The following is a 27,360-nucleotide window of genomic DNA, read 5'->3' on the forward strand; positions in this document are numbered from 1 at the left end:
GCCATGTAGTGGGAGGAGTCTCCTTAACGCATTTTGTTCGACAGGTGTAACGACGAAAACGAGCCCATTCGGCGATTTGTAGGTGCATTTAGGAGGCCATCAAACTACGTCGAAAAAGGCCGGGATAGTGCAGCCATCGCCGCTAAAAACACACACGAACTTTCAAACACCTCTAAAAAAGGACAACTATGTCCATCTAGCGGAAAACATATCAAGCCAATGCTGCCTTTCCAGAGGAGGCGTTGATCAAGCAAACAGCAAACGCTAGATAATGTGCTGCCATCTGTGAGGCATTGTGACTCTCTTCATGGCCTCCGAGATGGCAAGCGCGCGGCGTGTATCTTGGAGGCCATGCGACTCTTGCTTTAGATCAAAAACCTGTATGTACCATTCTCGCGCGCGCGCGCGCGTGTGCGTCTGTGTGTGTGTGTGTGTAACAATACACATTAATAAGTATGCACTTAGTGGTTGAAGTGCGCACTAGGGGCCGGATTTCGCTATTGCGTTCAACTCTTAAAGGCGAAGCTTAAGGGTCCCCCAATTTTTTGAATCAAATAGTTTGAATAGCTTAAATCCCAGATTTATAAAGAAAAATGAGCATTTTGATCATGACCCAACTTACTTGCACAATAGTTTTAAGCAGGCTTGTGCAAATGTCACTTTTTTGGTTCAAAGCAGAGTGAAAACATCCTTGAATAGTAGCTGAACTTAAATAGCAGTGAGGTGTAAGTTATAAGCGGTAAAATACATTATGTTTTAAAATTTCCTATACTTAGCTCATATAAGCCCATACAACATGCTTTTGAACTTAAAAGAAAAAGATAATATGAGCAGGTAGTATGTTCACTTAAACTTAAAGTGTGGCTTCGTGGCAGTTTGGATTTGCCCTGGATAGGTGGTTCCGCAGCATAGCAGCCCAGGGCTGCAATGAAACCACCTGTCCAGGCGATACATGCGGCAAAAAAAAATGTATTCATTCATTTCAAATAATTTAACTAGAGCTGTGCGAATAGCAAAATTTTGAATGCGAAGCGAATTCGAATAATAATGTTTGAGTGCAAATCTAATCGAATAATTTATGAATATTTCTCGAATATTTTTCGAATACTTCGAAGCGAAATTACGGAAAAAAAGTTGCAGAGGATTCCTAAGCATATTCTAAATTACATTCCAAAGACATTATAGTTCCGCAATGGCGCAACCGGGCACCGCCATTTTGGGCTCGTCGGAAAGAGCATTTCTCCGTCTTCAAATTTCCCGCCTCAGCTAGGTCTTCCATTCAGAAACAAGCGCACAAAAAGCAAATGTTGAAAGTTCGTTTCGAGGTCTCCCATTGGCTGTGTCCGCGACGTTGCTCCAGCACGCCTCGCCATTGGTCCGAAGCTTGCTCCGGAGAGCGTCGTCTGCTGCTTGCGCTTCGCAAGGTCATGGTTATCAACAATCGCGTTCGCTCGTTATGTGTTCACGGGCGGATGATCGCTTAGAATTAATTACGCTTTAATTTGGCAGCTTCAAGCTGAACCTCAATCATCAGATTACGATAGTGCGCTGCACTCGTCGTGAACATTGCAGACGCGCGTCTCGGACCGACTCGTGGGACCCACGGTTAGAGGTTCTGCTTGTTAGCACTTCGGACCTTGTGACGAAGACCATCGCCAGACAACTCTTTCGGCATATAATTGCATAAAATTTCGGCATATAATTGAGGTTTTTAATACATTTTTTCTATGGGGGTTTTGCCAGGATCAACCCGATTCATCGTAAAATGCAAGTCGTCACAAATCCGGGGCATGTATAATCAAGATTCCACTGTATCTGGGAAAACATACAGTCGAAATTCACTGAAACATTGCGCAGTTTCGCTTAATATCGATATCGGAAATTCAAGTTGTCTAAAAAGTGCAATGGTGGACACAATTCTTTTTAGTTTTCTTTTTTTCTTCCTGGAAAGTCACCCCTCGTGTTACAATCGTGGTCGCGTTACAGTCGAGTAAATATGGTAAGGTACAGTACTCACTGATTGAAACGGGAAAACTTAGGGCTAAATAATGCACATACACTACTTTCCTTTCCTGAGTCTACAGTTCATGTCATATAGGAGTAATTTTGATTCGAACACTTGTGTCAGAGCCAACATTACCTTTAGCAGCCAGATTTACATCGACAAAATGCGGTTATTATACTCCAAAAAACAATGTTGTGTTTCAATCATGTGTAGTGGACATCAACTTGCTTGACACATCCCCCTATATTGAACGCATGAGACTCGTTAACGCTGCGTTCAACTGTGTAGCTGGGGACAAGTTTGTTGTTGTTGGTCTTTTTTGTATTTGCATATCGTGTGTGTTACCGATTGGAGGAAAAGTAATTCTTTCTCTCTGAATGGTGCAGGAGACAGATCTCATGGAGCTGCGACGCAAGGCTCTGGAAACGCTCAGAAGTACGAAGCCACCATCTGAAGTACAAGAAGCGAAAAATGAAGGTAATGTCCAACTAGGTGTGCTCAGGATTGTGCACAGAGTTCTACATTGTGGGGAAGGGGGGGGGGCATGGTGCGCAGGGTTTTACATTGGGCAAAGGGGGGGCACACTGCATTGAAGCTAGCCCCCCACCTATATTGGAGAACCCTACACGTGCCTATGCGCAACACTATCCTGCACTAGGCAGCTGTTAACTAACGCAAGCAAGCACTATTCCACACTAGTTGAAAGGAAGTCAACGTTACCCGACATTTAGCCACCTATCATATGTCATGACAGGTAATTAATTGGCACATGTTTGTCATGCAAGCTTTCACATTCTGGTGTACTACATGTTGATGAAATGGCCGCTTTGCGACACGTTCATTACGTCATTTGTGTCATTCGTGTCGTGGTATAGATGACATGGAGTGTCATGTGATGCACTGTCTTGTGTATAGCTAGGTAATGAAACAAGAACCACTGCCATGGCAACAATCAATCAATCATCAATCAATCATGTTATTATTGGCAATCAGATATATATCGCACTGGTTTTGAGGTATACAAGTCATTATCTGTGATTTTATGGGCATGTGAATGTACATTTTGAGCACGGCATAGCACTGTAAGGAAATATTTGCACTTTTTTTTGCACATATGTGGTAAGATTGCTGCTTTCAACAGCCCCTCCAGACGAGTCTGACAATGCATCGGTGCTTCCGCTGGAGGTGTTGCCTTCCGACTTGCTGGAGACGGAGCGTCCCATACAAGAAGTTCAAGAAAAACAGCAGGTTAGTCAATATTCTTGGGCCACTTCTGATGCAAAGCATTTCACGCACTTTTAATTTTTCATTTAATAAATCTTTTCATCTTAATTAAGAAGAAAGAAATGGTTATCTTATTTGCACACTTGCAGTGGTGGGAAACCTGCACAAATTGCACCAATCTGCGCCAACTGGAAATTACTGCTCCAGACTGCTCCAAAAGGGTCTTTTTTGCCTAATTTGCGCCATTGCTGCGCCACAACGTGGTTTTGTAGCCAAAAATAATGTTTCGCGGACAGCGCGCTTCGTGAGCAGAAGTACGTCATGGTCGCCATCTTGTACATTTGCGCTGCTGCATTTGTTAATGGTGCCACAGTGCCCCAGCCATTGTGACAGCCGACGCAGTCCAATTCAATATCAGTTGCAACGCCGCAACCACGCCAACGTTAGCTTTCTGCAAGCGATGCCCAGCATGTCCTGGCCGTGGACGGAGGTGAGTTTGGTTCTCGCCTAATAAAAACGTGCATTATGGTTACAGCAGCGCTACGCTTGCTGTGCCGTGTGCGTGTGTTTATCGTAATAGCGTCAATGCAGCAAGGTTATAGTTTTTGAATTTTAACTTTAGCAACTTTGCACTATAAGTGGCTGGAGAGTTTATTATTTTTTCGTATGAATTTTCACCCAGCCAGACAGATCTCTGTCGAATATGTTCACATTTAAAAGGTTTCTAGGTGCACGACCCGCAACGCTCAGCTCCGCATCAGCGAGCTGCTTTCGTTTCTACAAAGCGGTGCGCGCTTGAACGCGGTCCCGCACAACGAGGCAGCAGCGATCGGCGGCAGGCTTGAAGTAGCGCTACACGACACGCGTGCCCAAGAACGCAGCTGAAGATGTTTATTGCGATAAGGTTGTCATCGATAAGTCATACCGGTGCGTTCGTCGGTGGCCAACACCTCGCATTTGTTCTTTCTCTATGCTTACCCGCAAAGGCATAGCGCGGGACTCTCCAGCTCCGTCGATGCGGTAGGCCGATAAGTAGTCGCAGCCTCAACTGATTTCGTTCACTCAAACCACTGCTGAGAGCAGCATGATCGCGACGCGTGAATGCATTAGCCACATGTTTTTTGCATTTCGCGGGCTTTTCTTGCAGCTTGGAAAAAAATGGTACACGTGAAACTTTCTTTATCGCAAATAATGCAGTGGGAGTTTCTGAAGACGCTCTCGAACTTTTCAAATCCCATTTGCCTAAATCAATATTTAGCAATATAGTTTAATTATCCTAATTAACAAACTAATTACAAAACAAAGATTGTCTGTAGTGCACAAGGTGGCGGTCAACAGTACGCAACTGATTTCACTCGCCTGGCTCTAATGTTCCATTTTTTAGCCCCTTGGCACAAGTTAGCTGGGACACCCGGTATATTTGTGCGTTCACTGCGTTGCTATGAACAGTTTTCATGCTGCAGCCAGCATGTTGGTGCAATATCCTTCACTATTTTGTGTCACCGCTTCTGTACATAACCATACTTTTGTTTATTTTTGTGCTTATATTGCGGGCTTGCTGCCTGTGTAGAAATGATTACGTAAACTGAGGGAACTTTAAACTAAATTAAAGCTACATTTTCTTCTTTTGTGTGCTTTATGAAAAGCCCGTGCCAGCTCCAAACACAGGGTGGCTGCTCCAATGGCTGCTCCAAAATGCTGGAAGGCATTCCCACCACTGCACTTGCATGAACTTAATTTTTTCTGCCAATGATGATAGCCTATTAGTCCTGCATTCTTTTTCTCGAACTCGAATCTACCATGTGATTCTTTTATCCGTCTTCTGGAGGAAAAATGAGCATTACAAAAGAGTAAATGTGGTAATAAAAGGTTAATGTGTGACACGATTTCATGGCAAATTGCAGCTGGTCTGCGCTCTGGAGTCTTTGCACTCAAATGCCTTTACAACAAAATGACCTGTACTACAGATTCCTCACATTACGAGCTTCTACGGTGCACGACCTTTACACAAAGCGAGGTGTACTAAGAAGTATTTTAAAGGTCCCGAGCACTTCTTTATAGAGATTTCCAACTTGAGCAGCTGTTTCATCTTTATGGATGTTTCATCTTTATGGTACTTGAACTTGCATTGAACTGGGGAAGATATCAATTTTTCAATCAATCAATCAATGAATCAGTAATCAATCAATCAATCAATACTTTATTGCACATCATCAAAAGAAAATGCATGCCAAACTGTGTAGACCAATAGCCTTTTTGGCTAGTATCTCGTCCAATACAAAATGAGCATTGTAGGTCAGCCACAGGCCTCTTAAAAGATATAACGCTCAGTTAAAGCAACTAAAGCAGAATGGTACATTTGCAATTGAGAGCATCAATAAATAAATCAAAATTATTAAAAGATGAAAATGTTTACATGCAAGACCAGAGTTCCTTGCAACTTTAATTTCAGTGGGCACGTCATTCCCGGTTAGAGCACCAAAAAACTCCAGCACTCGTTTGCCGTACGCATTGTTACAATTGTGGAGATTTAGATTACCATTGGTTGCTTGTAACCTAAAAGTTTTTTGTTTTGGCTTGCCTCGGCTTTTGGCTGTGCGTATCATCTCGGCATCATATTAATAAGAACCAACAGACAATGGAGCCGAAGAAAGTATAGGGGACGTTATTTTGGCAATTATGATAAAAATGAGAAGAAATTAAAGTGTATGAAAAGACAACCTGCCGCCGCCAGGGACCGAACCTGCAACCTTCGAATAACGCACCCTATGCTCTACCATTCGAGCTGGATGGGGGGGGGCAGGAAGACGACCACCAGATTAGCTCAATTGGTAGAGGCGATCGGGCGCGTTATTCGAAGGTTGCAGGTTCGGATCCTGCCGGCGGCAAGTTGTCTTTTCATCCACTTTAACTTCTTCTCATTTATAGCGTAATTGCCACAAAAAAACCTCCCCTATACTTTTCTTGGCTAAAAGTCCAACGTTCTCATTAATGTTGTGTCTAACAAAAAAAACTGAGTCCTTAAATTTCCCCTTCTTCCGTTCATCTCGACAGCTGAAGAAAGGCCACCGGCACCCCTGGTACGACCGGGAGCTGACGCAGCAGATGCGGCGCAAGGACCGTGCCTACCACAAGTGGAAGCGCCACCCATGCTACGACAACTGGGAGGCCTTCAAGGCCATCAAGCGCGTCTACCTGCGCATGCTGAAGCGCAAGCGGGCTGCCTACGCGCAAGCCAACGGGGGCGAAGAAGACTCGGCCGCCAAGGGTGCTGCTGAGGCTGCTGGGGCGGGATTCCTCGCTGCCCATTGACGACGACACCACGGTACCCATGCTACCTCTCGATGTGAGTCCTTTCCATCAAAACTACCATGATGACATAACTTGCTTAGCTTCCATGTCATGTTTGGTTTTGCACTGCGTTTGTCTTTTAACAGCGAAGCTGTTCTTAGTCGACGCTTTCCTGGTGCGTCATAACGCTTAGCGCTGGAGTTTCCACTTGGCCTTGTTGGTATAACATAGTGAGGAAACAGCGTAGATACTGATGAGGATGAAGAAAGGCGCAAGTTAGAGAAGCGCAGCGCTGGAGGTGGGCATGTCATGCACAGCGGCAGTGCCTGCAACGCCGCTTGCGTTCCAGTGCAGGTGTGATAGTAATATGTGCTTTGGTCTTATTGCATTCCAGTGAGGCCATGAATGAGCATAATGTCACGTGGGATCCGCATGGCTTAAGGGGGGACGCGCCCTTTGAAAATAGAAAAATTGCGAAAAACTCGATTCCTGAAAAACTGTATATTTGGGCTTGTATGTATTACAAACGACCTTTCCTGTAATTATGAACACCCTAAAACATCGTAAAAGTACATCAAATCGTGGTAATAACGAGCAAGCGGCAGCTGATGCGCCGGCCAAACAAGCGCCGAAACAAGCCCAACTTCGAGCGAGCACCGTTCCCGCGCCGCTCAAACCAATCGGCGCCATCTTGGTTTTGTTTTGTCCGTGAATTCCTGCGCATTTCTTTACCGCCCTCGGCGGTAGGCAGGGGTGGTGGCGCGGCCGAAGCATGATTCGCTTATGATTGGGGGGCTGGCAGATGTTTTCGAGTTTCCCACGCCCGACGCGCGGCTGCGATTGGACTAGTGCGCGCCTCGTCGAGAGAGTGAGGAAACGCGCGGCTGCTATTGGCTGCCGCGCGTGATGACCTTCTCTGTGCGTCGTCCGTTGCGACTAGTGTTAGCTTCGTTCTTTGCTGCCGTGGTCGCCGTCGTGCAGCCAGCCTTTGCGTTGTACCGCTTCACATTTCGTTATCGCTCGCAGCACTTCCTGAACTCTACACCGTGTTTACGATATCGCATCCTGCCCGCCGACTAAGAAGTGTCATGTGCTTGGGATCATTGTGTTATCGGACACGCCAGTAGTCGCAGTGCACGCGTTCAGTGGGTTCGTGCGCTGAATCTTTATGTTACCGTGGTCAAGCGCACCTCCAACAACGATTATGACGCACCTCCCAACAACGATTATGACGGCCCTTTTCACTGCGAAGCAACCTCTGTATTGGTAAACCACGATTGCATCCATGGTGTCAGCGCTCGTATCTCCAGCGTGCACCAGCGGTGCATAGTTGACAGGAGCTTGGCGTCTCGAATCAACCTCGGCAATCGCAACCCCGACTCGTTCGAAAAAAGAAAAAAAAAAAAAGCCAGGAAAGGTGGCAAAGGATAGAAATCAATAAAAACGTATTTTCTTTAATCTACAGGGTCATTTCAGACCAGATACGTGATCGAAACTTTCGAAGCCCAATATCTCGAAATGACATTTTTGGATGGTGATGCTGCTTAGCCGAGAGATATCTCTGGTACCATTCATCCGATTTCCATCAGGTTTTTTTATTATGCACCTGAGCAAATTTCCCAGGGCAAGACAAAGCCGTTTTTTGAATATGTGGCGTCAGTAATTTGTAATAATTAACTAAAATTTCATTGATGAAACCCTAATGAGCAACACTAGATTCAGTGCTCTGCTAAAATTTTTAGCAAGGAAATTTAAAAAAAGGGCTTTGTCTTGCCCTAAAGTACCCATCCAGGAAACTGCATAGTGAATTTTACAGTGCTAGCACATTTTCCAACTTCTCCAGGCCCTGACTAATAGACCCATGTGAACTACTTCGACACATGGCTGTAACTTGGGAACCAGTTACTATAGCTGCATAAAACTTTGTGGTTAATCAAATGGCTTTGCTATTAATCTATCCTGAAAATTTCATCAAGATATCTCAACAAACAAAAAAATTGCCCTTCGAAGGTAGCCTTCCCCCTTAACCTGAAGAGCAAAGAAACAACAAAGAAATGCTTAGTGAGAACTGGTTAGAACGCAGCTGTCTACAAGATTGGAAAGGCGCTCCCTTTAGCTTAACATAGAGTGTCAAGTAAAGAGGAATGATAGAACACAAAAATATTTGCAAAACGTAGAAATACTTAGAAAGACTTGCAAAAAAAAAAACAAAACAAAGAAAATAGTCTGACGAAAGGGGACATCAGCTTCGCTGTTTCGACAGCTTTCACGGAATGGAGATGGCTGCATTTTTTTTATTGCAGACACCACGTGTGTTTGTGCAGTGGAAGTTGTTCTTTCATTGCACAAACGTCTTGGATATTCTTGTGTGTGGCACTCATATTGTTCATGTTTCTTTCTACATTAAAATACTGGAGTCATGCTGGTTTGATCAGACCGTCCTCACAAATAAGAAGTTCCATGTTTTAAGCTCAGCGTCTACTCCTTAGGGCTCTCCGGTCTATTGTCTAGGGATGTGCGAAGAGTAAATTTTAGCTTCGAAGCAAATAGTGATTTGGTTGAAAATTTTGAATCGGATAGTTTGAATAGTATATATCACATAATTTAAGAAAAATGAGCATATTTGTCATGACCCAACTAACCTGCACAATATTTTTTTAAATTGAAACAAGGCATGTGCAAATGTCATTCTTTTTGGGTCGAAGTGAAGTGGAAGCAACTTTGAATAGTTGCTTTCAAGAGTTGGAAGTCAGCGCTCGTTTGTCTCTGTGTGCTCATCTGTCTTTTTTTGCGCTGTTATGTTACGATCATGAACAACCAACTAACTAGCTCAATTTACCGCCATTTCAATAGTAGCAGGATTTGAATTTTGGTAGAATGCAAGTGATAACCAGTAAATACGATGTTTTAAAATTTACTATACTTAGAGCATATAAGCCCCTATAACAAGCTTTTAAACTTAAAAAAATAATTAATCGGTGTGAGCGTAACATGTTCATTTAGCCTTGAAGTGGAGCTTCGCGGTGGTGCAGATTTTTTCTGGAAAGGTGTTTTCATGGCATAGCACACCTACGCTGCAGTGGAACCACCTTTACCGGGGTGGGGCGGGGGGGGGGGGTACATGCTGTTTAATATACACCTATTGGTTCATTTTGAATAATTTAAATTCGTGTCGAAGCGAATTTGAACACTGTAACATTCGTTTAGATATTCGGAGTGCTCGAATATTTGCACATGCCTACTATTGTCCCGATCCTACGTTCATTGAGCTCGAAGAGTTTCCTGCTTCAAAACATGCAAGCATGTGGTGGGACTTGCTTCTTGAATCTTCATCTTGGGGCATGTTCTGCTTGCAGAGCATTCCATTGCCAAACGGGCAGCTCAGCGTTGACAACTACGAACCGGTCGAGATGGAGGTGGACAGTGACGATGGGACGCAGACATGCACTCTAGGTATTGTGGCCATCTCGTTGCTTTGCCTGTTCATCTGCAGGAGTTTACGGTGCATGGCTGTGTAGTTTACTTGTACATTTTTGTAGGTTGTAGTAACTAGCAGCGTACTAATAGTGTAAGGTAGGCTTGCGTGAATATTGCTTTTTTTTGTTTCAAAGCAAAGTCAAAGAGAACAGTAACTACTAATGAGTGTTGAACAGTTTTGAAGTGAACTTGAACAGTAGCAGGACTTTAATAATAGCAGGGAGAATGTTATAAGTGGTAAAATACGTTACATTTTCCTATTTGCCATGCTTAACCTGTATAAGCCCGTGTGACACCCTCTTAAACTTAAAAAAAAAAATTAATTGGGGCGAAGGTAATAGGCACACTTATCGTAACGCTGAGTGTGGCGTCGCTGCAGTGCAGGTACCGCCTGAATAGGTCATTTCACTGCATAGCGACTTCAAGCTGCAGTGAAACCACGTTTTCAAGCATATTTACATGCGGTAAAATGCGTCTATTCGTCCGTTTCAAATGCTTTGTAATTTGGGAAATTTTAATTGCATAGCGAAACGAATTTGAGTAATGTAATATTTATTAGAATATTCGAAGCAGTCGAATATTCGCACAGGCCTAGTGGAAAGAACAAAATCTCAGGCAGTGAAGTGTATACAAACTGGGACATGCATCTCTCATACATATTGAATTAACACTACACTCAAACTGCGATATAATGAACACAAATGTAACGAATTATTGGTTATTATGAAGTAAATGAAGAATGGTCTTTTCATAGCTACAGTGTTAGGGGGGGGAGGTGGGCATCGAAGCTGAAGTTTTTTATTTTTGTAGTAGAACAATGAAATTTGGCGTGCTTATTGGGAAGTGCACTGAATGACTATTTACAAAGTTTCATTAAGATACATTAAAGCCTCATTAATTCGAACTTGGTTATTTCGAAATCCCGCTTAATTCGAAGGGTTTCTGCAGTCCCGTATTTTGCAGTGAAAATCTGAGTAGATATTTTGGAAGCGGCAGTCAGCGCCAGCTCGGTTAATTCGAAAACTTTGGGTGCCATGTGCCAATTCCCGATCCAGATTTCGCCGCAACTCCGCGGAAGCGACGGCTGTTAGGAGCCACAGGGCAAGGCAGTGTCATTTGAAGCAACCCAGCCTCGCTGGTGCTAGCGCAAAAAAAGTACAGCTCTGACCACTTATAACGTAACCGCTTACAGTGCAGTACCGGCTATAATGCGGTTTTTTCTGACTCCTGTGTACCCTCCCATAGAACTCCATGTATACGCATACCGCTTATCGTGCAGTCCCCCGATACGAAAGACCGGTTATAATGCGGCTGCCGGAACGTTTTCAGAGATGCGAGGGAGCGAGCGTGCTTCTCAGCGGAGATGCGCCGGCGGGGGAGAGAGCGGCGACGGCGTTACGAAGGAGGAGCGGACGTGGAACGAACGAACAAGGAGCGGGGGGAGAAAAAAAGGGGGGATGGCGGTGGGGGACAGCAGCCCGGCACAGGTGCGTGGTGTGAGGAGGGGGAGCGGTTGGGTGGCCGACGGAGAAGCCTTTGCCCCCTTGACATGCGCGCTTTGCCACGGCCGCATGACATGCGCGCTCCGCTACGTACGGGCGCCCGCGTCCGCATCAAGAGCACGTTACCGCTATTTGTCTCCGTCGGGAAAATAGTTGCTTCGTCGTAGAGCGCAGATATCGCGCGTGCAACTTCGATTCCCCTGCAAGTAACAATGCTTTGAGACGCGATTGAGCTTTCGCCTTTGCCACCAACAGGAGGACTTACAAGACCGCGAACCGAAACTGCGTTTCACGCGTGATGCCCTCGGTTTAGCTCGCGTGTGCGATCTCTTCTACACCCGATCTCCGTGTTGCCTAGGGCAAGCTTCTCGCGGCGGCATGCCAAGTTGCAACGTGCACGCTAGGCCTAACGAGCGCTAGCTGCCATGTCGGCGGCCGCGGACTACAGAAGTTGCGGTTTGGTGCCGAGTCAATGAAACGTTTCGCAGTTGTTGCATTTAGAAGGGGTGACTTACAACTTTAACGAAAACGCGGGCGTGCATGTGAAACACTCGAGTGGTGGTTTGTGGTCGCCACCGTTTTCGACATGGCGCACGCGCAGTGTGCTACCGCGGTGACTTCCCGTGACGGCGCATTTTTTCCGCATTCGTTATGTCGGCACCGCAGGTCCGCGGACGCTAACCGTTCAACATTTCCAAATGTAAGCAGACGCAAACTTACGTCCCATTCGCATGCCTCGACAGTCGGAATCGCGCGCCTACCCGTTGGTCATGTTTTGCACACGTGCAACCTTTCAAAAGTGTTGTTTTGGTTATAGTGCGGTACCACCTATAGTGCGGATATTCTCGACTCCGGCGACTTACGTTATAAGCGGTCTAAGCTGTAATAAAGAAAAGAAAGAAAATGCAGTCTCGTGGTCAGCTACAACGTGCGCCTGCGGAAAATAAGACGTGCTTCATTGCAACACAGCGGTGGCACACGGGTAGCATGTCGCATGCTTTTCACAATGTCAGCGCGTCATGTATTTACCCATTCTTTTTGGGAAAAGAAAAGATAATAAAGGACGATCTGACGGAATTCATGATGTATGCGAACCTCCGACTGGCGGTTGCTCCGGCAGTTTGCGCACTTCCAATGCTGGCGGAGGTTTTGCTGTAACGCCTACCTCAAAAACTCAGTTCGAAAACTTCAATGATCATGTTTTCCAGCCAGAACACACTGCGCATTCCGTCACACTGACCATTATCATATTCTTGATTTTACCAGAAAGAATGGGCGAATGGTCGCATCATGACGCGCTGACGCTGCGAGGAGCAGGTGACATGCCCGCGTGTCACCACTGTGCTGCAGTGAAGCACGCCGTTTTTTCCGCAGGCACGCATTTCAGCTGACCACGAGACTTCTTTTTTTCTTTTCTTTCTTTTAATTTGCACTGACAGCAGCGAGGCCCGCCATTTTCCCGGGTTTGCAGCAAAAATTGGACCGGGTATTGCTGAAAAACAACCCTTGGAGCCGCAAACTAGAAGGCCAAACGACCACCTCTGATTACTTTCAGCAATTCAAAGTTCCTTGCATCCCGCTTTTTGTAGGTTTCGTTAATTCGAAAACCCGCTTAATTTGAAAGTTTTTCGCAGTCCCAGTGACTTTGAATTAACGAGGTTTTACTGTATCTCCAGCAGTTTTGACATTATAAATTTTTACTTGCATCATTGTTGTACCAAACTTGCAGAAAGCCTGGCGTGACAACAAAACATGGTAAAAGCCCAAAGTTAGCCTTACATTTTAGCCATAGGAATGGTTCATGCTATCACATTCTCCAAATATTTTTATTGCCCCGATTTTCTTTTACATGGAACATTACATCCATGTTTGCATAACGCATTCGTTATTGTCATGTCAAATTAGCTAAAGAGTAAAAAAACGAGAGAGTAATTCAAAAATATAGGAATGTCATAGCGTAGAGAATTGACCAGGGAATACAATGCAACAGACCTCATGAAACGCCATCAACCCATAGTTGTGCTACGCTTTCTGCAAGCGGGACAGTCGGGTCAAAATGCACTTCTGAGAAAATGGACCCTAAAGTTTCACAGCCACTAAATGTAAATCAATATTCCCTGGGGCTGTAATATTTAGTGTCTTTGCTTGCAGGGGTTTTCTTATGTCCTTGATCTTTTATTTTTCTGCACTACGTGCTTTCCTTTTTCTTTATTGGTTATTTTTGTCAGCTCTTTGAAGGGTGAGCCTATCAGGTTTAATGCCCAGACTTGCACATTATAAGTCTGTGGCATGCAAATTTAGGCGGGCTGTGGCAGTTATGGCCAAGACATTGGTGGCACAGGAATTTCTGAGTAGTACAATGAAGCGAGTTTGGCAGATAAAAATTCGTCCACTCCTTTACCCAAGGTAGATGAAGAATAAAAACAGCGCTGAACACGCGACGAGAAGAGGACACATACAAGGCGCTGAACTAAGAACCAATGTTTATTGCAAAAACAAGTGCAATATATAGGACACAGGTCTCTGTGCAGAAACACGGAACATAAGCCAAAGTGCACAGCCATGTGATAAAGGCCAAACCGCAAACATTATCAAGAACCTGTCAAATCAGTGGACCCCAGATATCTAATTTCACAGCCATGAAGCGAAATTGAGGGTACGCTAACACAAGAAACACCGTGCTGTTGAATGTGAAAGGCTTCGCTAATCTCGCTTTCGCGCTGCTTCCTTTACCCAAGTTCAATTGTCACCTCCGCCTTGATATGCATCATTCACCCGGTCGTGGTAATAATAGTCGGTGAGGCTTTCATTATTTCAGTACATTCACAAAAGCTTGCTGCGATACCATGCACGGCTTTAAGCGCGCCTAAATTACATCACCACTGAGTGCTTATTTCCTCACGAAGTGCTCGGCCGCGAGGTTTGGGAAGTTGATGCCCTATATGTTGGGTGGCGGCATTTGGTGGCGATGCGCAGTATGTCAAGCCGCAGCGATGAAACATCGGCGTGCAATATGCTTGGCCTCACATTTTGGGGTGCCGACGCATGAAATTGTCGCGGTGCTTCGAGCAATCGCTGTGTGACAAACTTGGGGAGATCAAGCGGCTGTGGCCGTGGGGTCTGTCGCACTGCCGATTCGTCAAATGCCGATCAGCGATTCCGAGCTGCCAGCAGGCGATATCATCAGTTGCTTGCAACAAAGCGTATTGCGGCTTGTTCGCTTTCGCGTGTCTGCTAGCACGATGTTCTTCCCCGCAAAGTTCGAATTCATCGGCGCCGTGAACGTAGTTAGGCGTAGCCACGACTCCGAGCAGTAAGCACGGTTGCGGTGTGCGCTGCTGCCGTGCCCAATGTTTCAAAGTTAGCCATGTTCGATCACGTGTGCAAAAAGTCGTCTCGTGGTGGTCTTCGTCACGAGGTCAGAGATGCCGATGGGCAGAACTTCTAACCGCGGGTCCCACGAGTGAATGCAGTACAGGTCCGAGACGTGCTTCTGCGACGTTCGCGACGAGCGCGTCGGGCTGTCGCAGTCTGATGCGCGGTCTGATGATTGAGCTTCCAGGTGCAGCTGCTAACACGTAATTATCGTCGACAAGTGCGAATGCTTCAGTAATTAGCGTGATTTTCGAATGCGGAAGCCACAGACGACGCACACTGGGAGCAATCATCGGACCAATGGAGAGGCGCGCTGGAGCATCATGATGGCCCGGCCAATCAGGGGCCTCGAAACTACCTTTAAACGTTTGCTTTTTGTGCACTTGTTTTTAAATAGAGGAGCCAGCTGAGGTGGGGAATTTGAAGACGGAGAAATGCTCTTTCAGACGAGCCCTAGATGGTGATGCTTGATCGTGCCGTTGCGGAGCTATAATTTTTTTAAAAACGCATTCTTTTTTGCGATTTCCACGATAATTTTCGCCACCTCAGTGGGCGCAACAATTTTTAATAGCACTTCTACGTGGTTTTAAGCGAATATATTTTGGAATTAGATAAAAAAAGGCTACAGAAACTGAAAATATGATTTTCAGAAAATCGATTTCCTTGCGATTTTTCGCGGCTTCATCTCCGCATCCCCCCTTAATAGTATACATTTATAACGAATTTTCTGGTATAATGAAGATTTTATGTCAGATGCGACTTCGTTATAATCAGGTTTCAGTTCATATCAAATTATTATGTTATCCACCTAAGATTCAGTGTGTGTGGGCTCGACTGCAGTCGCATCTCCTCGCGGGACATGCTTACGCTTGCAACAAGAATTCTCGTTACTCATAATTGCGACGTCGTTTCTCATCGTGGCCGTCTTCTCTGCAGAAGTGGCGGCTGGGAGTGACGACGAGGACGAAGAAGCTCTGCGTGCTCAGCTGCTGCAGGCAGTGTTGCAGAAGAGGCGGCGCAGGTCGAAGCCACCCGAATCCCCACAGCAGCAGCAGCTTCAACAGGTTCAGCCTCAGCCACCGCAACAGTCCCCTCAGCAACAGCAGCGTGCCAACCACCGTACACCTTTGTCACCGCTGAACGGCGCAACTGCCCTTACCATGGTGAGGCACCTGCCTGTATCTTAGTTTGCTTTCACTGCGGCTTTATTTGTGATTGTGACATGAATGTGTATGTCCTATATTGTCATGTGGTTGTGACGGTGAAGCACACAGAACACAAGCTGGTACAGACGAAAACTCTTTTGGACAAACTTGCGCCCACTAAAAGATAAACTCAAAGTACAAGCAATACTCGCTGTACAGCAATAGAAGCAAGCATGGATGTCGGGCATCGACTTATCTGCTTGTCTGTGAAATGCGTCAGGTTTTATGCATGCCTTATTCATACCTGCCAAGTCTCCCGGATTACCCGGGAGACTCCCGGATTTTGAACGTTTCTCCCGGTTGTACGGGTTATAGCAAAATCTCCCGGAAATCCAGTTTTGCCCTGCGCGTCCAGTGCATTGCGCGGCCCGTGCGTCACGGTGACGCGAGGTGGGACGTTTCGCGTACAGATGCGCTACACGCAATTTAAAAATTGATCCTAAATGTGTTATAGGTTATATCACCCATTAATATTTCGTAGATGATGCGTTTGTTTACACACAAATCTATCCCATAAGTTATCTTGCCTTCAAAATTTTGTGTCACTACTGCTTTAAGTGGAGAGCCCAGCACTTAAAAGGGTAGCCGTTACCGATGTCTGTCGAGATAGCGTGTTCGCCAGCGCTTGCGACCATCCCCATCTCAACGGCGCCCCTTATGGTCCCTTGCCCGACGACAGGCCTCGCACGCGGAGCGATGTTATCGCATGTGCGCTTCGCGCGACGGTGACGGCCGGGTCGTTTCATCTCTGCTTCAACCGCGTTCGTCCCTAGCGCTAGCGCGCATTTACTCGTGCGTGAAACAGACGATGCGTAAGCGATGTTATCGGTTTGGACTCTGTACAGATCAGCGGCGACCGCAAAATCCCGCTGACAGTCCATATAATTGCTATCGCAGTACCTCGCCCCCCCCCCCCCCCCTGCGGTCGGCATACTTCATACCCCCCCCCCCCCCCCCCCCCCCCCCGTTGAATAGATCTTCCGGATTCCGTTTCTCCAAACTTGGCAGGTATGCTTATTGAACCTTCCAGTGTCATCACTGGTGCTTGCGTACACTCTAGATTAAACTAGGTTACTCGTGATCCGCGCGTAATCTTAGCAGAACAATCTGAAATAATGCGAAGCTTCCGAAACATTGCAGCGTGACCTGCGCGGAGCAGTGCCAACAGTTTTTGTGAGTGAAACCTGATCACATCATTTGAGATGGGTGAATAGTGAACTTGAGGTTCAAAGCGAACCCGAAGCAAATAATGGTTCGGTAAAAAAATTTCTAATCAAATCGTTCGAATAATATATGTCACGTATTGTAAAGAAAAATGAGCGGTGTTCTTGGTCATGACTCAAATTACTGGTGCAGTATCTTTAAGAACTGGAGCTAGGCGTGTGCGAATGCCACTTTTTTGTTTCGAAATGAAGTGGAAGCGACTTTGACTACTAGCAAGATTTGAATAGCACTAGCGTTCAAGGGGTAAAATACAATATATTTTAAAATTTTCTATACTTGATGCATGTAAGCCCGTGTAGCATACTTTTAAATTTAAAAAATAATTAATTGAGGCGCTAGTAATATATACATTTAACCTTGAAGTGTGGCTTTGTGAAAGTGTGAATTTCTCCCTGATAGGTGGGTTCACGGCATAGCATTCCCACGCTGCAGTGAAGCCACCTTTTGAAGGAGGGGGTTACACGCGGGTGCAATATACCATTTGTTTGTTTCGAGTGCCTCGAAATTTTGAAAATTTCAAATTAGTGTCGAAGTGAACTGGAATATTGCAATATTCGTTTGAATATTTGAAGCACTTGAATATTCGCCCATGTCTACTAGTTTCCAGTGGCATCATGCAGCAGTCAACATTGGTGTTGTCGCGGGTTTCATATGCAGCAGCCTGGAAAAGTGATGTGGGAAACTGGAAGCTAATACACATGATCATGTGAGAAGGAAAAGGGCCCTGCAACACTTTTTCAGCATGGTCAGAAAACACTGTCGATCGGTAGTCGAGGCTCCTGAGAACACACGAGCCAAACATTATACCGCAGCACGCGGCCTGGAATTTACAAGTAATTTCTAAGGTCAGCTCAAAATTGCTCCCTCTTCCCTCTACAAATGACGCCATGTACCCAAAGTCCATGTCCATAGGCTGATTTGAGCAGCGTGAGCTGCATAGTCACCATCGCCACCGTGAGATGTCACCACGTGCGCTCGCGCACACTCACGATCACGCTGAAAGTAAGCCGCGCATTCGAAAAAAACAAAGAAAAAGTGCTCAAGGTCATGATGCGCACTGATGATGGGATGCATCTGGCCTCCTTGTCATCCCCCTCCCTGCGTAGCTTTCAGCGCGCTCACTAGTGCGAAAGGAGAGAGAAAGCACTTAAAGCATGCGACAAATCTCTGTGACTCCGCTCGTGCTTGCCGGATTCTAAAAATTTTTGCGGCAGTCGATTCATGAGATAATAAGCTCTCTTAACGAAGTCATTGGACGATTACTTGGAAAAGTGTTGCAGGGCCCCTTTAAACAGGGCTGCAGTTTCAGAGCATAAGAGTCAGGATAGCGTGACAAACAGAAATGCGTCAACAAGGTTTCACTGTATTTACAGAGTATTTACACTCGAACCTCGATATAACGAACACGGATATAACGAATTACTGGTTATAAAGAAGTAAATGAAGAATAGTCTTGTCATAGATACAGTGTCACAAACAAACGTTTATAACGAATTTTCGGATATAACGAAGTTATCTTCGTGGCAGATGTGACTTTTGTAATGAGGCTTGAGTGTAGTTTGACTGCATGAGAGGCAACTGCTGCGGCAAGGGCTTAGCACTGCCATTGCATTTGCTCGTTCGTTGGTGCAGCCGCCGGTGGAGCCCAAGGAAATCAACAGGACCGCTTCCCCCAATGGTTTGCCACCAAAGACTGCCACTCCACCTGCCATATTTGCCACACCGAAAGGAAGACAAGTGCCAGACGCCGCATTTGTGGAAACGAAATTGGTTAGTGTACGCACTGCAAACTTTGTTTTGCAGAGCTGCTTTCTTTTTAACTGCATGTCATAGAGCACTCTGATAACACTTGCACTGTTTGGAATTTATTTCTATGGCACAGTAGAATCGTCATCTGGTGTTTTGTGTACCTTTCCTAGCATCAGGTACATCTAGGTTACGAGCGGCATTCGCTGTCAGTGTGACGTGGCATTTCTTATTTAGAAGTAGCAAGCACAGAGTTCTCAAGAAAGGAAGCATGACAAAGTGACAGAGGGTGACAATTATTGTGTGACAAAAAGACACCCTAAGGGTGCAGCTGCTTTTAGTGTATCATGGAAGGGAGTAATCAGTCACACCCAAATAGTAAGCTGGGATTTATTTTAATGTATCATAAAGGGGGTAATCGGTCACAATCAAGGGTCCTCCGTTGCATCATTTGCCTGTTGAAAAATATGAGATGCTAAATCTAAGAATAATTTGCAGTTTCAAAAAATAGTATTTCTTCACGTATACTCATACTTACTTTGTCTAGCAACCTTATCTGCTATCTGGCCTTGATTTAGTAGAAGCATTGCCTGTTTGATAATCCTTTTGTCAAAATTTGCTTGCAAAATTTTTCGAGTGTGTGCAGTGATTCCACTGCTGCGCCAACTGCGCCAAAGTGTGCCAAATTGTATTTGCTGCGCCATCCTGATAATATCGACGAAAATTGCGCCAAACTGCGCCAAAATCTCGGGTTTGAGGGCCTCTATCACCGGTAATCGCACCGCCGGCGCGTCACAGTATGTGCAGCTTGATCTTGGCGCAACCATGGACGAAGAATTATTCCGCTGAATAAAAAGCGCTCGCGCGTGCGTCCCGAGTAGGCCATGATGCCATGCACGGTGCCAACGCAGCTTCTGTTCTGCAAGTCGGCTCGACAGCAAAACGCGCTCTCCGCAGAGGCTCGTGACGTCTAGGCCTATCGGTAGCGAGAAAGTGCGACGGCGATTCATCGGCGGACGTCGTCTGTTCCATTAACGCTGCTGATAGCTCGTTTCAAGCGTCGCACGGCACGCAAGGAAAGCAATGTTCAGTAATACCTACATGCGTGCCGCTAAAATGTCTGTCACTTCTGTTTCTGCACATCGCGGAATGAAATATGGGATCGCTAGCAGTAGATATATAGAACAATATCAAATTTTCCTTGCTTCGCGTTTATGGAAGAGCACGCGAGCGGTGGGAGCGCGTTGACACTTTTCCTCAGATGTACTTTATTCATGGATCTTCATCCTGAAGAGGTTTTTCGTAATTCCTTCCACCAGCACATCCGATTTTGTAATCACTCTGCGGTAAATACCCCGCAAAAGGCTAGGGTTCCAATTAGAATTTTTTGCTTGCTTTTTAAAAATGTCATCTCAATAATAAAAGCATATCTCCTGGTTGGAGCAGCCGCAAATGCTGCAGCTGTCAGTAGCGGACCCGTCGCTGACGGCCCACAGTGAAGCGGCTACGCCATGGTACACGTCCGCCCCTCGCTTTCGAGGGTCAAAAGCTGACGGTTAAAAAAACTTAGTTTCGCTTAAGGACGAAGCAATGAATGCGATATAAACAAATTGTATTGTTATACAAAGTAAGGCTAGCAGCTAACCCATTCGGATCCGATCTCGTTATCTCTACAAAACGCTGGTTTAAGGGAACATGGCCGCTCCAGGAACCGAAGCGTTTTCGTGCTCTCAGTTCTCTAGACACGAAGTAAGCGTTGAGAGCACAGCAACATCATTTAAGGAGCGCAAAATGACACGGGGACGAAGCATATCACACACAGGACAAGCGCTTTCTCACAACTGTGAGAAAGAAAGAGTTGTGAGAAAGCGCTTGTCCTGTGTGTGTCTATGCTTCGTCCCCGTGTCATTTTGCGCTTCTTAAATGATGAACCATTTCCAACTAGGCCAAATAGCCGTTTTGCTGAGCACAGCAAGTTTACGAGCCGTCTCCTGATGCCTGGAGATAGCGCTCGCAAGCGACTGCGCCCGTATAACAATGCGGTCCCCTCCCTCCCCTTCGCTTCACTGGCGTCCCTTCATGCTCCTTACGAAAGGCGGGCGGGGCGTTTCCTCTACGAGGAGCAATCGACGGCAGGCCCGCACGCGGGAAGATGTTATTTCATGCACTCTCCGTGCGACGGAGACAGACGGCCGGCTAATTTAATCTCCGCTTCAGCCGCGTTCGTCGCCAGCGCTCGCGAGCTTTTACGCGCGGCTAGAATGCGCGTGGTGATGTTATTAATTTGGACTTTATACGGAAAATTGCGGCAACGGCGATGGCAAATATCCGCCGAGAGTGTCCATATAATTGCTGTCACAATAAAAATAAAAAAAAAATTGAGCCATTTCACTCTGTGAAGTGGATGATAAGCGAAGCTGTTTTGCGCATGGCACAGAGATGACATGGTGGAGGACAGTTTGGTATGTGAGGCCAGGTTGTTAACGTTCAAAACGCAATATTAATGCGAAAGCCTTAGATGCTTTATCAAACACAAAAATTGACTGTCGGCGGTGTCAATCGATTGATGCAAAAAATAATCATGTGATGGCGTCATCATCACGTCATAGATATTTAAAACTTGTGACGTCATCATGACGTCATATATCGTGAAGTCACGTGATGACGTCATCACATGACATCATCGCTTTACACTGCTTCCGTGATCGGTGCACCGATCATGGAGCTAGCGCAAAACCAGGTGAGATGCAGAAAGCTTGGAGAGAGGGAGGGGAAGGATCATCCCGTCGATCGAGAAGAAAAAGAACCCGGCTTTCGCCTTGGGGTCGTCTTAGGGGAATGGATTAGGGACAGTGTGGCTCTTTGGCATTGAGGCACTGCTGTACGTCACGGCGTTCGTCGACCACATCCGCTGATAACCACATAGATGTATTTAGAGTGTTATTTCACAAAATGCAATTTTATTGATCCGGTATTCTGTTTATTTGCTACTGTCGAAAATAATCGCCAAAGAGGTTAATCCAGAACACTCAAGTACATGAGCCCTTATTTTTTCATTAGCGAGTGAAATATGGAGTTCTCCCGAGATGATTTTTTTCACGAGATTTGCAATGAATCGAAATATTTCTAGCCTTCATAAGAGCCCCATAATAATATTCAGGTGCTTGAATGTTAATGCAACATGCTTCTGTAGTGCACTCCAGGATGTAAAATTTGCTGCTCCTGAGTGCTCTCAGATGCAAAATTATCTGCTCCAAAGTGCTCCAAAATGAAAATTTTTGCTGCTCCAAAGTGCTCCAAAACGGAAAAATCGCTGCTCCAAAAATTGCTCCAAATCGGAAGTCCTCGGTAGCATCACTGTGTGTGTGCTACTTAGTGTTATAACATGTTACAATGCAACATGTCATTCGTACTTGCAAAGCTTCATATGTAGCGTGCATGCTGTGTCATGACATGTTTCATCAACCTCAACTACTATCTCGGCACTCTTCGGCCATAACCGGCCCTTGTGCCAATGAACACCATACATTATCATTAGCCTTCATGCCAGCATTCTTCGGTAGTGTAGTGAGCTGTCAGGCTTGAGAAACGCTGTTAGTGCCAGATTCCGAAAACAAGAGTTGCTTGTCGTCTTTCAGACGGAACCAGTGGTCATCAACCTCGGCATGGATGACACGACGTCCGAGGAAGAAGACGAAGAGAGTGAGGCTGAGGAAGAGCCTCTTCCACCCATTGAGAACAGCTTCTCACTTGGCCTCGACAAACTTCTCAAGGAGGCTCGTCAGCAGTCTCAGGTAGGGTGCGTTTTAAAGTGAGAACTCTGCCTTACTAAGCCTAGACATTTAAGGATGTTAGGCTTAGCCAGCTAAGGATGTTAGGCCTAGCACAAGGATGTTACGCCTGGTTATCTAAGGATCTTACGCATAGCTATTTAATGTATCAGCCTTGTTTCAAACATGAAAATGGCTTTGAACAGGTCTGAATGAGTTTGAAATGCGTAGGGCAAATCAGACATACCGTATTTATTCGAATCTAGGCCGATAGTTTTTTCGGAATTTCTTTGTATCAAACTCCAGGGTCGGCTTAGATTCAAGGATTTTGAAAAACGCGCCATTTTTCATCGAGAAAAGTGTTGCAAAACTAGCACCACCTAGACAGTATTGTAGCCGTTAGTAGCCGAGCTAACACCTGGCTTAAGTACGCAGGCGAGGCCGCCATTTTTATCTTTGTGGCGAGTGTTGAGGGGAGCCGTTCGTCAGTTCGAGTCACGCTTCGAGTGGGCTGTGTGTGGCGTAGCTCAATGGCGCTAAACGAGCGTAGTCATTGTAGTGCGGCGTATAAAAGGAAAGTTGTGCTAGCCGCGGAGTCGTCCTCCAACGTTCAAGCCGGGCGGGACTTTGGAGTGGACGTAAAGAATGTTCGTCGCTGGAGGGGCCAACGGGAGAAGCTCTTCGCGTGCGCTGAAATGGACACCGACCTCGCCGTGATACCGGGTGGTATGACGGGTCAATTGCGGCCACTTGATGTTTGCATCAACAAGCCGTTCGAGGATCGCCTGCACGGACTGGTTAAGCATCGAGGACCACCAGCTGACGCCGACGGGCCGCATCAAGCGGGCATCACTGTCTCAGTTGGCAGGCTGGGTGGCTGCAGCGGGGGATGACATCCCAGGAACTTTGATCGTGCGCTCTTTCAAGAAGTGCGGCATATCAAATGCGCTTGATGGTACCGAGGATTGCGCACTGTTTGAGGACAGCGACAAAGAGATCAGCGACGACGACTCGGAATGAGCGCGGCATCTTGATGATGAACCAACTGCTCCGTTTCATCTTCATATTTTCAATAAATGTTTTCTCTTTGTGAATTTTACCCGGCCTACATTCGAGGTAAGTTTTTTCTTTTTTTTTTTTTATTTCGGGCTTCGGATTTAAGGGGTCGGCTTAGAATCGGGGTCGGCCTAGATTCGAGTAATTACGGTATTTCCCTTTCTAGTTATAGAACCTCAAGGCCAAAGGTGTCACATATTCTTGTTGGCACTGGAGACATCAGGACAAGGTACATGTTTTCATATCTCTAAAGGGTATCAGCAGTACCTGAAACTCTGTGTATGCTCACCAAAAATGCCAGCTTGTTCTGGGCATCTTGCAAGCACAAATATTGAGCTCCTCAACTTGCGCACGTCAGTGAATGCGTGGGCAGGCTGGCCATTGTCAGGGCACTTTCCGATTTGTGTGCGGAATATTTAATTCATTCATACAGTGACTTGATTGCTGTGCCAATTGTGCGAAACTGCGCCAATTGGTGAGACCTGCTACATCTTCAACATTTCGGCAAAGATCGCATAACTTGCGCCTAGTGTGCACCAAGACATCGTCCTGCGCAATGAAAATTTTAATTTTTCAGAGGTGGCTCCTACTAGACTGCAGCACATTTTGTACATCTCATAATTTGTTATATATTTTTCTGAGTAGATCGAAGCATGTCTTTACAAACTCTGTTCACTTTCGCCCCTCATTCTTAATCTGGCAGTTTATATCGCTCGCATAACATCTCGTTAATGAAACTTGTATGCATAAAAAGTTCATTCATTCTGCTTTTCGTTTATGTATTACGTAAAATATTGGGTCCTGTAGTTCCCTCAGCACAAAAAAGATCTACACTTGAACCTCATTATAACAAAGTTGCATTTGACATGAAAATAACTTCGCTATATCCGAAAATTCGTTATAAGCATATATTTGAACCACTCTATATATTACCAAGGCTATTCTTCATTTACTTCGCTATAACCGATCGTTCGTTATATCTGTGTTCATTATATTGAGGTTTGAGTGTAGTGCAACCTATGAAAAACACCCATTTTCCCCGCGGTAAGGAAAGAGTTAAGCATTCATTGGTACCACCTAAAACATTAAGTTTTGCAGAGCAGCGATGTCGGAGTCCCTGATAAAATTCACCAGGACATTGAAGTTTCCAACCTTAAACCAGTAACACAGACATGTGTCTGTGTGAGAAAGTCAACTATTTGAAACAATCGACAAGGGCCCGACGTCAGGAAAATGAGTAAGTGCTATTGGATCGAACATTAATGCAAATCTTCACTGGGAGTAACAACGATGGCTGTGGGCAGAGCTGACACATTTTTTTTGTAACCAACCATCTTGAGCAATTCACTGTTGATGTGTTTAAACACACTTTGATTCTGATGTATAACAATGATATTGTACGACTCCTGGGTTGTTAGACTTTTTGGTTGCAAGTGACATGCTTTCTGGGTCCCTTTAGTGTCTCCTCTAAGGAGGTTTCACTGCATTGATGACTCGTACATGTACCATTGCAGGTTCCACCCGCTCCAAGCGTGGCAGAGGCCGCACCGCTGGCAGCCACACCAGTCTCGGTGATGAAGCTCTCCCAGGCCCAGCAGTTGGAGTACCGTCGTCTCAAGGCCGAGATCGCTCGCCGAGAGTTGCGCTCGGTCATGGGTGGTGGGGACAAGCTGGACGCCGCCACGCAGCAACAGCTCAACAGGGCCCGGCGTCTGAAACAGCAAGCCTCGGCCAAGCGATCACTGGAGGCACTGGAGAACACACTGCACACGGAAAGGTGGGTCTTGTAGCGTTAAATCTTCTAATCTGGCCAGTTAATAGCACTCATAGTGGCCAGCGCAAACAAAACAAGAGAAAAGAAGAATAGAGACGGCCGAGACACTGCCTAGCGACTGAAGTTTTAAGGAAAACCCGAATTATTGAAACAGAAGGGAAGGCTATTAGTTATCAGCCAGAGAGCTCACCCTTGAAAAATTTTGAGGGCGTAATACAGTAGAACCCCGCTGTTACGTTCCTCACTGCTGCGTTTTCCCGGCTGTTACGTCGTTTTCCGCCGGTCCCGGCATAGCTCCCATAGGATACAATGTATTGGGAACCCCGCTGTTACATCGTAACTGTCGGACCGTTCCCGTATGATACGTCGCGAAGTGCGCTCGGAGCCAACCGAGTGACTACCAAAGAGAGCCGTCATGGTGCATTTTCACGCAGCTTGGCCTCGTTTGACCGTAATATTAGCCGCATGAGAGGCGCAAGCAACAGAATCTTTCAATTGATGCAAACAAAAGCATGGCCTTCGAGATTCAAATTGCAAAGATGGCGTCTATGACGTAACTGCCCGCGAAAGCAAGGCCTTCGAGATTGGCATTTACTATTGACAAAAGCATAGCCTTTGAGATTTGTATTGCACAAACATGGCGTGTATGACGTAATTGCTTGCGAAAGCAAGGCCTTCGAGATTGGCATTCACTTCTGCCATCGCGTCGGCGTAGACTCATCATCATCGTTATTTGTCGGAGAGCGGGAGGAGTTCGAGCTGGTTGGAGCTCGCACGGTCGTGCGTGCGGTTCGCGGTCGGACTCGCCGCGCCGGTCGTGATTGCGTGTGCTTAGTTCTTTCATGCATACAGCTGTTGGTGTTAAAAAAATCACATACGTTGATTACATTTCTGTGGATGAGGCCGTCCTAAGCTCCGCGTTTCTATCCATCGACTAGATCGCGGCTGAGCGCGCCAATTTTCGTGCTGCTCGTAAGAATTGAAATAAAATTCTGTACCACTAAATATTTTGCCGTTTTTCCTGTTTTTCGGCTCTTACGTTTCCCGTCTCTTACGTTTATTTCCTACGGTCCCTTCAAAAACGTATCAGCGGGGTTCTACTGTAGCAGCTTCACGTTCAACTGATCCTTCTTTGATCCTACTTCAAAGATAAACATTCTTTGCTTTTTTTTGTGGTTCTGTATACACTCAAACCTTATTATAACACAAGTCACATCTGCCATGAAAGTAATTTCGTTATATCCGAAAATTCAATATAAACGTTTATTTGTAACATTGTATCTATGACAAGACTACCGTATATACTCGTGTAAGGGCCGCACTTTTTTTTCGAAATTTTTGCTTGGTGCGGCCCTTACACGAATCAAGCCAATGACAGCTCACCAAAGGTCTGTACTGTTTCCGCAACATTAGCGGAGTATAAGAGAGTCGCAAATAACATTCCAGGAATGTTTTTATTACGATTCCATTTCGCTATTGCTGTCCTCGTTCTCGGAAGAGCTCGCCTCGGCGTCGGCGTCCTCCCAGAGACGTTCATCCTCAGCGCCGCTCATGCAGTTTGAAATTCCAGTCACCTTGAAGCTTTTCGCGACTGTTTCAAATGACACGGCACGCCACGCACTCAAAATCCACGCACACACTTGTTGTAGCGATGCCCACCCCCGACCTGCTTTGAATTGTGCCTGGGGTATTTCCATGTGGCGAGCGATGG

The 27,360-nt window shown here is 45.9% G+C and overlaps 1 protein-coding gene across 1 annotated transcript in view; it reads left to right on the forward strand.

Annotated features, from left to right (window-relative positions):
• The first annotated feature begins 6,396 nt into the window (after positions 1–6,396).
• LOC119402484 (zinc finger C3H1 domain-containing protein) overlaps positions 6,397–27,360 on the forward strand; it is a 60,541-nt gene continuing 39,577 nt past the window's right edge. Inside the window, exons 1-6 of the mRNA XM_037669633.2 lie at positions 6,397–6,575; positions 9,877–9,973; positions 15,811–16,037; positions 18,936–19,073; positions 22,688–22,843; positions 25,390–25,652. Of these exons, the coding sequence (XP_037525561.1) occupies positions 6,561–6,575; positions 9,877–9,973; positions 15,811–16,037; positions 18,936–19,073; positions 22,688–22,843; positions 25,390–25,652 (896 nt within the window). The 5' untranslated portion in view covers positions 6,397–6,560. The remainder of the gene's footprint in view (positions 6,576–9,876; positions 9,974–15,810; positions 16,038–18,935; positions 19,074–22,687; positions 22,844–25,389; positions 25,653–27,360) is intronic.

The sequence above is a fragment of the Rhipicephalus sanguineus genome, chromosome 8 (genome assembly GCF_013339695.2).
Source record: "Rhipicephalus sanguineus isolate Rsan-2018 chromosome 8, BIME_Rsan_1.4, whole genome shotgun sequence".
Classification (NCBI taxonomy): domain Eukaryota; kingdom Metazoa; phylum Arthropoda; class Arachnida; order Ixodida; family Ixodidae; genus Rhipicephalus; species Rhipicephalus sanguineus.